Consider the following 13,111-nt stretch of genomic DNA (forward strand, 5'->3'; position numbering starts at 1 on the left):
AATTCACTTCCTTATTTTAAACCATACACACATCGTGGTGAGGCAGCTTGACTGCTGTCGTGTCACAGGACTGAAAATGGATCTGAGGCTGCTGCACCACTCACATAATATACACTTGTGTTTAGGTCTCATATTGACAGTGGATTGGAGGATGTTCTGATTAAAGTGGTTCATTATTTTGCAGACAGGTCGGCCCATCAGACAGTCACACATACAGAACCAGGATCAGATCTTTGCTTCTCTGTCTCTGCTCTGTCCTCCTGCAGGATATTTGACCCCACAGTGGGTATCATCACTGCACTGGGACAATCTCGGGTGACATCCTCTCTGGTGACCACATCAGATTTTATTGGATAAATTTAGCCACTGACTACATAGTAATAAATCTTGCGGTTACTCGGCCCGACAATGCAATAGTCCATAAACTGCATGATGTCATCAGGAAGGAGTCAACAACTCAAACTACCAGTATATGAATAAACAATGGCCTGAGTAACCATGAAAAAAGTGCATCAATCTCCATGTTAAAATGTGTGTGAGACAGTCTCTGGATTATGCTTTAACATGTTTACCTTAAACAGCTGATGACAGCAGGCGGACTTCTTTGCCAGCTGTTAAAGAGAGAACGCTGCGACCTCTTCACTCGTCTGGTTGTCTTCAGTAAGACGTTCATGCTCAGTAAAGTGATCTGTGTTCTCCTCGATGATGTTTCAGAGGTTAAAGAAATCTGCCAGGATGACAAAATGCACCCAGAATGCATTGCAGCATGAGCAACAAATTGTGTCCTGTGAGTATAAGGATGTGTTTTCTAAATGTATAAAAACAAAGGCATATGTGTGTTTTTATATCATACCAATGAAGCTAATTAATGCTAATATAACCAGACATACCAGTTTAAACAGTAAAGGTTCAGATTTAGCATATTTAAATTATATTATATTTTTCTATTTTTTAATATATGTTTAATATGTGTTCTGTTCCACACTATGGTTTATGTGTTGGATGTAATTATGTCTGAGTGACTTGTGTCGCCGCCTTGACGTCACGCATGGCGCCGACGTCATCAGTCACTCCCTCTCTGCTGTTTGTGTCCAGACTCCAACGCTGCTGGATCACAGCCGGACTGTAGTCACTCCTTTCGGATCTTTTATTCGCCGGCTTCAGCCGCAAACGAGGTTTTCAAATATGGTCTGCGGCGGCTTCACCTGCTCCAAAAATGCACTTTGTTCCCTAAACGTGGTTTACATGGTGAGTAAAACAGAGCGGATGCTAACTTTTAGCTATAGCTACATTAGCTTAGGCTAACTAGCTACTGAATGAAATGAGCGTAATGTTGGGAGAGGTGGTAGCTAGCATTTTAGCTACAGCGCAGAATGATTACTGATGATTTAACCTCTTTGTTTCACATGTTTCTGGTTTTTAATTCCACAGATGTCTGTTGGTATGTATCAGATTGCAGTTAAAAGGTGGCATTAAGTGGTGTGTGTTAGTTAACTAGATAGAAATGTAGACAGTTGTAACTGCTTTTAGCTTCCTTGCTAGCCTGCTAGCTTTCGCCATTATGCGTATGAAGGGTACCGTTAACTGAAAGGCCAGCTGGACAAAAAAAATGTGAAATTGACATGCCTGAATGGGTTATCTTCATCACCCGCAGTGTTATCAGTCGCTGGGCTTGTCACAAGGAGATATAATCGGCTCATGTGTGTGTCTCGTTGCCTCATGTCATGTGAGTTACTATAGTCAACACGTTGGCTTCAGCTCAACAAACAAAAAACTCACTGACGGTTGAACTGACAACAATAAAAATGGGAAGTAAACACTTCCCCGACAGTTCAGTGGTGAAATGTGACCATATTTCACATGATGTGAGGTCATACTAGCAGACATCACACTTTTAAAATATGTATTTTAACATTGACTCCTACTGTGTTTTAAGTGAGGGACAAAATGAAACCAACACTTAAACCATGTGTCCAGACCATCCCCATCAATAAATACAGCCTCAGATTTAACCTCTTATGTACTTTGACTTAACACAGCTTGTTGGCTGCAGCAGTCCGTCAGTGTGTTTAATGCCAGGTGTCACTTGGGATGGCAGATGTTTACCCAGATGTTTATCCTGGCTCACTGTTGCTGCTTGTTTACTGATTAGCTGATGAGACGCTTCATTGCTAAAATGCTTGAACATTAATTGCTCATTATATCAATAGCCAGATAATTGTGCCAAACAGGTGATAGTTCTAGCTTCTGTCGTGGTATAATTTCCAGATGTGGACATGAATCCATGATGAAATTAAATGTTAGTCGCAGTCATACAGCTGTGGTTTATCATGCGGTACAGCTTGTTGTGCGTTCTCCATTGTGTTTAGTTTTCATAGATAATGTGTTGTTTAGTGATAACTCTGTACCTGCTTTGTGTACTCTGATATCCTCTGAAGCTCCTCTGTAAAGAGTAAAGCTGACGTTGCGTCAGTACACTCATGAGCTCACCGTCCCAGCGCTGACTCAGTGCTGAAAGAAACACTTTACACAAACCCAGTCAGAAAACTTTGGAACATGCTACCAATTATGTTACTGACAGCTGAGTCATAACTGCAACTGTCACGAGTGTGAATGCTGCAGTGAAGCAAGAGACATTTAAAGACACAGGGCCAAAATCATCCTTTTAGAGCATAAATTATTCATTATAACAAAAAATCAGAATGTTTATTTCATCGCATTATTACTGATGAAATCTGTGTAATGTTCTAAATTCTTATCAAACAAGAGAGGACATGTTCTATTACAGGTCATTTTATGATTTATTACTGCATATTCTTTACTGACAATCAGTTAACAATAAACTTGGTGCTGTCATTTGTTACAGTTGAACATAAACAACAAAATATTGTTCAGCCTCATGACACGATTGTTGTGTGAACGAGTTAACTTTTAACACCAAACAAGCAGTGTTTGTCTGTGGAAGCGTGACCATCTGATGCACGCCGCAGCTGACTGAGGTTGACTTCCTTTCCTCTGCTCCTCCCTTCAGCTGGTTGGCCTGCTGCTGATCGGCGTAGCGGCATGGGGGAAGGGGTTCGGCATCGTGTCGAGCATCCACATCATCGGAGGGGTCATCGCAGTGGGCGTCTTCCTGCTGCTCATTGCCATTGTAGGGCTCATTGGAGCGATGCACCACCACCAAGTCATGCTGTTCTTCGTATCCTTTCTGTCTGGCATTGATGCACATGATATCTGAAGGTGTTACAATATGTGTGTGTCTACAGTGGATGATGTGTAAAATGTACTCTATGAAATTAATTACTGGCTATAATATGTGTAGTCATGAAAGTCTGGTGTCCGTTGCTGCAGGGTGGCTGATGCTAGCTAGTTAGCTGTCTGTAGAAATCAATGATGTCTTCCTAACAATGCAGATAAGTCAGTGAGCAGACTTCCTGCACTGTGGGACTTAAGATAATGTAACAGGATGTCTGCCATAGCCATGTTTGGGAACAGTACACATACTTATATGTCTCATGATCATATTTTTGATGACAACATTTCTGCCTTGTGGATAGTAGTGTAAATTAAACCCACCCAAGATTTCTTCTTCAGGTTTAGTATTGTAGCTGATTAGTTCTGTGAATAAGTTAATGCCACGTTGTTGTATGATGCCTCTGAACGATCAACAAGTGACAAGAAAGGAATAGATTCTTGATTTAAATCAAGTTAGGAGATGAATTTGTTCACATGTCATGATCGGCTCAGCTGTGGTTTACATGTCTGTTTGGCCCTTGACTCCTTTCTCTCAGTACATGGTCATTCTGTTCATCGTCTTCCTCTTCCAATTTGGAGTTTCATGCTCCTGCCTGGCGATGAACCGCGGGCAGCAGGTGAGATACACTGAGGTTTCATTTTAATCAAACATTTTTCTGTATCAATAAACTCCTTTTAATGTTTGGAACTCCTTCTTCAACCTGAATTTTCAGGAGACTCTTCTGAACTCAGCCTGGGGGATGTTGGAAAACAAGACTAAGACAGACCTGGAGAGTCAGCTTAACTGCTGCGGCCTGCTCAACATCACCGGCAGCCACTTTGAACAGGATCTGCTAAACTGTCCTGCTGTAAGTCTGAAACTTCACATTTTTCCTGTTTAAATGTTATGTAAACATTTATATAAACATGATATTTGGTCAGTGTTGTAGATACATATACCTCAGTCCTGTATAAATATGTCACTTACGTAAATATTTCTTAAATAAGAAGTAGGACACTTTCTGTTCTTCTCAGAATAGATTTCAGGAGCTAATACGGGGCTTAGCTGACAAACTGTTGACTCATACTGCTGGAGACTGAATGCCTTTTCTTCTTCTTCCTCCTTTTTTTCCCTGACTTTCACCGCAGGCATGCAAAAAGACCCAGAGCTGTTTGATGTGTGGGGAAATGATGCTGAATCATGCAACAGAAGCCCTGAAGATCCTCGGGGGTGTCGGACTTTTCTTCAGCTTCACAGAGGTGAGCGTCCAACCCACAGATACAAGATCCATAAAGACTTTAATGTCCATGATGTAGTGCACCCACTTTTAATACTATGCTATTTGTATGTAAATCATAATAAAAACCATCTGAAGGTGAGCTGCATCGAGGGCAGCTGAGCATTAACCCTTGATGAACTGATCATCAGCAGGTGTGTGTTAGCACAATGACAAGAGGGAAAGACTTCAACATATCTTATTTAAAATACACGTGGTCTCGCTATCAACTCCAAAACAGTCATTGTAACACTCTCTGAGCTTGAGCATTCCCAGTAGGAGAGCACAGATCTCCTCTCCACAGAGAGGGTCCTGCTGAGAGCTGGGTTTGTGGAAGGGAACTGACTCTGCAGACTTTGTCCCGGGTTCATGATGTGAACACATCCTCTAATATCTCCATACTTGGCCAGTTATGATAATATTATTGTAATATTGACAGACTGCTGGTGGGTGTTTGATCTGACTAATGACCCCTACTGTGGTATCTGTACCGGAGCAGCTTGAGCTAATGTTAGCTTCACAGGCTGAGGTCCACATTCAGAGTTTTTCAGGAGAAAAAAAATTACAAAGCGATGTGTTTCCTGACCTGTTACGATCGCCTGGATTGATTATGTAGGAAGACAGTCTGCATCAAAAAATGAGTCGACTGTTTTGGGAACACATGAATCATTTTGAGTCATTTTTAGAGAAAGAATGCCAATGTTTGTTGGCTGCCACCTGATAAATGTGTATGTTTTGTATGATTTCCTTCGTCTCTGAGATAGTAAACACAACATATCTGGGTTTTATCAGAGAAGAGATTTGAATGAGCTCCCACAGCTTTGGAAATGTTGAATATATGTAGTTTACTCTATTTTATAAACAAAAAAAAAAGCACTAGTCTCCTGATCCGTTCACACTGGGGAAATAAATGTGGCTTAAGCAAGATTCGGCCGCATCCAGATCAATCCAGATGTGTTTTTTTCTGAGTGTGAACACCTCGAATCCGGCTGTATCCAGTTTGATTTCAATCCGGATGTAGCCGAATTGAAATCTGGCTCAAATGTGGCTCAGGTGTGAACGCAAATGTGGCTAGCGACATGCTACTTCCAGTTAGCGACATGCTACTTCCGGTTAGCGACATGCTACTTCCAGTTAGCGATGTGCTACTTCCGGTTCACGGGGCGCGACACGGGACAAAAAAATGCATGACGCATGCGCACACGCGGTCCTACCGCGGCGTGAACGGACTCTGTATATTACGAGGCGCCACCTAGTGGTTTGGAGGACCGCAAACATGCTGAATGAAGCCCGATTGAGTGCGGACACAAGTGTGTGCTAGCCAGATTTAAAAATAGGTCTGAACGCATCCAGCTTAAAGGCTGTCTGGGCTCAATCCTACTCTAGGTGGAATTACTTTCTCCAGTGTGAACGGGGTTAAATCAAGTGTATCTGTGATGTTTATGTTCCTACGTCCTTGTATTTTCTCTGTTTAAATTGTTTTTTTGTTGTATCAGCTGCTGCACCTGCTGTAGTCTGGCTTCTGTGGAGCAGAACTGCTCTGACTGTGGTTGAGAAATGAGCTTTTCAGCTTTTTTTCTACTTCCTTGTCTGACATGCGTACTCCTTCACTCACAGATCCTGGGAGTGTGGCTCGCGGTGCGCTACAGAAACCAGAAGGATCCGCGGGCGAACCCGAGCGCTTTCCTATAGTCTGCCCCATCCCCCCCACCACGTTGCAGCGCAGTAGAAGCAGTTTGAAAACACCTTGATACACACAGAAACATGCACATATGTAGAGGCAGACACTCAGGCACACAATTACCGAGCCACAACCACACAGAATGGACGAGCACCTGACAAACACCCAGAAACAAAACTTTCATCTGAGACTGAGACTGTACAGACAACCTGTCCACAAACGGAAGACCTGCACGCTCATGCATGAAAGGATGACCTGTAATACCGACAAGTGTGACTTGTCGATATCCTGACCCAGCCTTGATTTTGAGTTACGGGACTTCCGGATTGTGCCGATGAGACATCTCTGCATGTGTCCACACAGACCCCGACAGCCTCTTTTCCAACCTCGGCGTCTTAACGTGACTTAACGTGTATGCACCTTGGAATTTTCCTATCGTCTCTAATGTAGTGCCACCACTTAAATGCTACTCCTCTGGTCAGTGCTGTCAGTGATGTGTACCCAAACATATCCGGTGTGATGCGAGTGTGGGAGAACATGTGGTGTAAAGTCGTTTTTTGAAATGTATGTACATTTTTTTTCCTTTTTTTGCCACAAATGCCAGGAAGTAGGAGTAGATTTTAGATTTTAGGTTCACGTAGTCGCTAGTTGTTCAGGTTCGAATATTTATGAACTGTAACTGAGCCAGCTAACTCTTAACCGTCAACCATGCCGACAGACTGCAGCCTCGATGTTGTTGTACATAATCTTAAAAATACTGTAGTTGACAGAAAATCACCCTCGGTGGGTTTGCCGTGTAGTTTCCCCCTCCAGCACGGGAGGTTGTTTTTTTTTTTTTTGCTTGCAGAGTTCGAGGTCTCTTCTTCACCCTTCCTGTAGTTAACATGATGCTTCTGTGTCGCACGGTGGTGTGTTTAATTTAGAGTCTGGTTGTAGAAAGGTGGATTCAGCTACATAACGGGAACGAATCACTAAAGAAATGTGCCGATTGATCAGGAATAAGAAGCAAATTTGGCCAAAAATGGAAATCTGATTTTTATTTTTTGTTGTTGTTCATTATTGTTGTTGTTGTTGTTGTTGTTGTTGTTGTTGTTGTGTTAATAGCAAGAATGGTTGCAGTTCTTCTTTATTTTGTGTTCTCTGTTGCCATCCGTTCATCAGTGTTAATTGCTTTGTAAAAAGCTGCTTGTTAAATATTTAAGTTAAGTGTGATGACGCACAGTAAGGATGTGGTTCTGATGATATAATTCTGCTTGATATTTGATAAATAATTGCTTCTAAATTCATAAAGTCTTTTAATATGTTGTGTTTTTTCCTCCTTTGCTTTTAACTTAAAGGACTAACAGGAAGTGTAATTATGTCTTACTTGAACTTGTCAACTTTGCTGATGTGGATTTCCTGCTGCTGGTTCTCGTTGGTGTAAACAAAACATTTGACGGCTCTTAAAGCATTATTATTATTATTATCAGTAGTATTATTATCACCTCACTTTGAATTTGTGTGCACTTGTTATTCAAATGTATGTATGGATTTTTGAGACTTAATTTTCCAAATAATAAACCTTCAGATTGGAAACGGTTTCCTCGTCTCATCGTTGGACTCCAGATGTCCTCCAGAGAGGACGGTGCTGGAAATCTGTCCTGGTTTAATGTTAATGGAGAAGTTGTGCAGACAGGTTTCTTTCAGCCGTTTCCTGTAACAAAGGTTTGATCAGTTGATCAGACGTGTACTAACATGCATTAAAAAACACAGCGGTACCTCGAGTTTCCCAAAGACACTGGCTTACTGAGCACAAGGGCCTGTTCATGTGATTGTATTTAAAATGGTGATTTTTCAGGTCAAAAAGGATTCTATATGCAGGCTGTGGTGGGAAATGTTGCCATCACACGGGCAAACAAATCTCAGTCTATTATTGGATCTTATTGTGAAAATAATCAACTTTTCTCCTGTTACATTCAAAGATCTTCAGCTGTTTTAGATCCTATTATTCCTGGACTAACTCAAGAGCGCCCCCTATGAAGGAGGAAGTGCAGAGAGTACGATTGATAATTTTGAGTCCTTCTAGGATCCTTTTAAAAACCTGGAAACACACACTCAGGTGTTAGTTCAGCTGTTCCACCTTCCACCACATGGTGGCAGTGCAGAGTCCGTGCAGCAGGCCGTTTCCTCCTGCTCCTCCATCCCCCCTGGTCTGACGTGGCTAAAACACCTCGAGACAGGCAGAGGACTCAGGCACAGAGGTGCCTCCTTCCTGTCACTGTTATCACACAGATTGATTGCATCCCAGCTGAAGGTGGATAACGTCGACGTGGCAGCTGTAAAATGAATTCAGTCAGCCGGTGTGTTCTGATTCTCTGTGATATTCCTTCACAAGGCCATTAATCCCTTCAGCTGGGAGGGATCCAGAAGTGTAAGGGGGTGGGTGGGGGGGGCAGTGTGGAGAGAGCAGAAGGAGAGCTCAAGTACATTCAGATAGGAGAGAGAGAGGCGACACACAAGCAAATGATCCTGATACCTTTCAACCAAGGTTGTCCTAAATGAGGATAAACTGCTGCTCTGCCCTCATCCTATAATGGCCCATGGCAGCCTGTCACCATCACCGCCGCTGCCCCTCTTCAGGAAAGGCGTGACCTGCTCCCCGGTGCTGGATACGCCCTGCCAGCGAGCGCCCGCAGGTTCGTTTTCCTGACACGCAGGAACATTTATGTAAGTGAAATGTGCCTGCTAAGGACTTTGGGTCTTGAGTGTTTCCGGTGGCCGGGTACCAGCATTTTTTTTTTGTGGAAACTGCATCCCATCTCCCATCCCTCTGTCCTGTCCTGTCCTGTCAGTGCGCTCTCCTGCGGGCCCGGAGCCAGTCCCCCACCCTGTGATGCACGTCCATATGCCGGGTGTATTAGTTTGGAGAAGCTGTGGAGAATCACACCAACAGGGATGGCCATCTGTCCTCTTTCAGATATAGCTCTGTGAGAGCATGCACACAGGATCTTAAAACATTTGGTCCATTATATCACAGCTCTGTGGTGAATGGTTTTTACCAAGGAGCTGTCCTATAGGCACAGCTATGTATAGCTTATCAGCATGTGGCTGCATTCACATCAATATAGCAACCAACAAACTACTTCCTGTACTACACCCTGCACAGCAAACCACCACAAAGTCCATTTAAGGTAAACCCTAAAGTATCTTAATAGTACAGTTTGTCATTGTAAAAGCTGAACTCGTAGTATTGTTTTTTTTATACACATTCTTTCTAACCTATACATTTATTTAAAGCTTAACTGATGATGGATAATAATACTTTTCATTATTTAGTGGAAGTTTATAACCAGAACAACATTGTGATTAATATAGAGAAGTAAAAAAACGATACATGGTGTAAGTTCTGCAGCTGAAATTCATAAATCCTGGACAATTTATGATGCTTTTGGATCCTAAAAACATCATAAATGTTTTAAAAAAAGGGCAGCAAATTATTTTAAATTGTCCAGTCGACTGCTTTGTTTCACGGACACAGCATGGTGGAGCATGGACCTGTGTGGTTTTAATGGGCATGTATCTGGATTCTTCTCACAGCTCGGCGAGGACAAACAGGAAGGTAAATCATTCTCATCAGTGAAGAGAGACAAACAGGTCAATATGGCCTATCAATAATGAAACAGAGCAGGGATGCATGTTGTTAGTCCTCAGATGGAAGGCCAGCACAGGTGAGGGGGGGCGAATATTCACAGTATTCAGGTCTTAATTCACCTTCAGGACAGGATTTTATTTGCACACACCACGTGAATTACAAACACCAGGTTACCTGCTGCAGGGCTGTGACTTTACAAAGAGTCTGTTCCACATTTTAGGCTAATATAATCTAGTTAAATTATCTAAAAATAATGTCAGATTATGTGAAGTAGACAAACAGGTAAAAATATTAGCAGGGACTAACAGGATGATTTTAGGGCAGGCGAATTTTGGACCTGCCAAAAAAATTGCATCCCGTCCTAAAGTAGCCCAAGTTCAAAAGTTCAAGGTTTAAACTCGAACTAAAACAGACCAGTGTTTAACTATTTATCTTCAAGAAAGAAACTGTCTGAAGCTAGTTGATAAACAGGTGAAACAGATTGGTGAATGGTTAAAAGGACAGGCATTAGAACGTTTACATGGCTGTAACTAGTGCTAGGTTTGTTTTAATAGTTAGCTGAGAGCTGAAAAATCTGAATAATAAGCTAAAACCAGCAGACAAGTTGATACAGAGCTAAAGTGGCTAATGGGAATAAATAAAGAAAAAGCTAAAATTAGCCATTGATGAGTACGGAAGAGGATTAGGGACACTAAAAAATATTTAAAAAATCATTGTCATGACAGGAAAAAATTTATTCTGACTTTAATCTCAGAAAAAGGTCAGAATTCTGAGATTAAAGTCAGAATCAATTTTTTTCTGTCGTGACAATTTTTTTATTTTTTCAGTGGCCCTAATCCTCTTAAGTAGGAAGTAAGGTTTGAATGTGTTTAAAACTGTTTAAAATGGCAGTGGAACAACTGAAGCAGCTAATAATAGGAAAAAAACAGTTGAAACACTAAAACTAGTGGCTAAACACCTGAAAATACTAGTAAGAGTAGTTTAAAAACTGTTTGGCTAAACAGCTAAATGCTAGTAGAAATAAACTAGTTGAAATTGAGCAACTTTGTGTTAAGTATTTGGAAGGTGATGGAGTTTTATATGAATGACTCCTTCCTCAGGTGGCTTAGCTGGAGCTACAAGTGATCTAAGTGGCTGATAATGAAGATGAAGATGATGGTTAGTGTCAGTGAAGAGGACCTGAACTGGTCCTGAGAGAGCTGCTGTGAACCAGCCCTGCAGGTGAGTCCTATGCAGAAAACACTTTTAAATGAGTTAGAGTGTAGAAGAATGAGGAAGTCAAATGTTTCCAGACCATTAAACATTATGTCAGTGTCCTACAGCATCGTCATCAAACCCTCCCACACAGTGTAGCCTAATGTATTTTGTATTTTGATTATGATTTTTTTCAAAATGCTAATTTATGTTGGAGAGACCGTGTGTGTGTGTGTGTGTGTGTGTGTGAACACTGAGCTGAACTCACTGCCCTTAATCATCTTACAACAACTGAACGACCACACACACAATGTAAATATATATACAAATATATACACTGTAAAGGAATGGTGGTGTGATAGCTGAGGCCTGGCAGCGCATCTCCAAACAAGTGCTATGCTTAAAATAAATCCATATCTGTAACAAGCAGAGTGTGAAAAATCAATCAAGATCAATGTGACAGGGGATTTTGTGGGAAGTGTTGCTATGGTGGAGAAAGTGGAGTGTGAGAAAGAGAGAGAGAGAGTGAGGAGGTTTCATCTCTGGGTACTGCAGATTAATGTGGCCCCCTGACCTGTACCTCCCTCATTACCTCCTGATGATGTCGCCTCCAAACCTGACGGAGGGACGGCGCCGATGGAGAACACGGCCACACTCTGAGGTTAGTGCAGATGTTTGAGAGATATGAACTGATGTGGAGTTCAGCCTCCTCTCAGGGTCTCTGCTGCTGGTATCAAGTCTCAGCCGGGGGCAGCAGCAGCAGCGGTAGGTGGGGGGTGCGGTGGGAGTTCTCAAATGTTTTATTCATGTGAAGGAAATTAAAAATACATCACTATATATATTTGCTTTGGATACTTTCAGTACATTTTGCTGATAATGTTTCAGTTCTTTAACTTGAGTAAGATGTAAAATGCAGTGCGGTGAATCCTTCATGGGGGGGGGGGGGGTCATCGCGGTCAGCTCAGAACGTGGTGGTGGTGGTGGTGATGTCTGGTCATGTGACTTGTAGAGCCGCCTCTAGAGACTCTGTGACCATTATCTTCCCCCCTTTAGGGAGCTTTCCTTCTGCCATTACAAACTCTGTACGTTGCAGCTGCTGTAGTTCAAAGTCTGTTGGGCCTCAGGGGCCTCAGGGGCCTCCAGCCGGCCTGGGGCCCAAAGGAAGTTGCCTGTTCTGCCTGCTGGCAAGAAGCATCATAAACTTTGGTTCCTCCGTTTACCTTGTCTTGCTGGTCCTTATTATTTCTTCCTCTGGCCCTCTGTGCCTCTGTTCTCCTCTCCTCTTTGCTCCTCTTGTCTTCCCTGCTCTTTCCGCCTCCTCAGCCTTCTTCCTCCCTCCTGTATTTCTTCCTTCTCTCTGTGCCTCCCTGCCTGTTTTTCCCCCTGTGCTTTGCATCAGTGTTCCCTCGTCTTCCTGTCTTATTTTGTAGTCCGATAGTTTTCTCAGTGTCTTTACTTCCTCCTGTTTCCGCCTCACCTGATCACCCGTGCCGTCTCTCTCCTCTAGTTAAGTCCTGTGCTTCCCCCTTTGTCTTTGATTTTGCGTTTTGACCATTGACAGTAAAAACTATGGACAGAGCTTCCGTGACGTCACCCGTTTGTTTCTGAAGAGCCGTTTTGAGGCTCGGTGGGAGGCTCCGGGACATGCTGACCGCCGCCATGTTGGCAGTGTCACGTCAACCAAAACTCCAAATATGGACAAAGAGGGGGAGCACGAGCGGGGTTTAGGGGGGCGGGCGATCGCAGAAGCAGGAAACTCGCACTGTGATACTTCAACCGTCTGTCGCTCAAGAGGCAACGCCCATAATTAGGCGTAATTTTAAGTCCAAATACAATTAAAACGAGTGAGTTGTAAAAAAATTCACCCCCCCCCCCCCTATCATCCTGAGACCAGAGTGGTTTTTTTGTACCAGGCTGTAAACATGTTCTTTTCTGCTGTGAAGTCGGCCATTTTAACATGGGAGTCTATGGGAAATTACTCGCTTTTGGAGCCAGCCCCCAGTGGTTGCGGCGTGAATTACAAGTTTTGATACTTCCGCATGGGCTTCAAGTCGGACCCCAGAAGGTTGCCGCTTGGTTTTGACTGGCACTGTT

General features: G+C 42.8%; 1 protein-coding gene across 1 annotated transcript; it reads left to right on the forward strand.

Moving 5' to 3' along the window:
* The first annotated feature begins 1,080 nt into the window (after positions 1 to 1,080).
* tspan31 (tetraspanin 31) lies at positions 1,081 to 7,767 on the forward strand. The gene is made up of 6 exons (XM_028410912.1): positions 1,081 to 1,248; positions 3,032 to 3,199; positions 3,792 to 3,872; positions 3,969 to 4,103; positions 4,384 to 4,494; positions 6,129 to 7,767. Exons 1-6 carry the CDS (start codon positions 1,186 to 1,188, stop codon positions 6,201 to 6,203), a joined length of 633 nt encoding a protein of 210 aa, XP_028266713.1. The 5' UTR covers positions 1,081 to 1,185; the 3' UTR covers positions 6,204 to 7,767.
* The last annotated feature ends 5,344 nt before the right edge of the window (positions 7,768 to 13,111 follow it).

This window comes from Parambassis ranga, chromosome 7 (genome assembly GCF_900634625.1).
Source record: "Parambassis ranga chromosome 7, fParRan2.1, whole genome shotgun sequence".
Lineage (NCBI taxonomy): Eukaryota > Metazoa > Chordata > Actinopteri > Ambassidae > Parambassis > Parambassis ranga.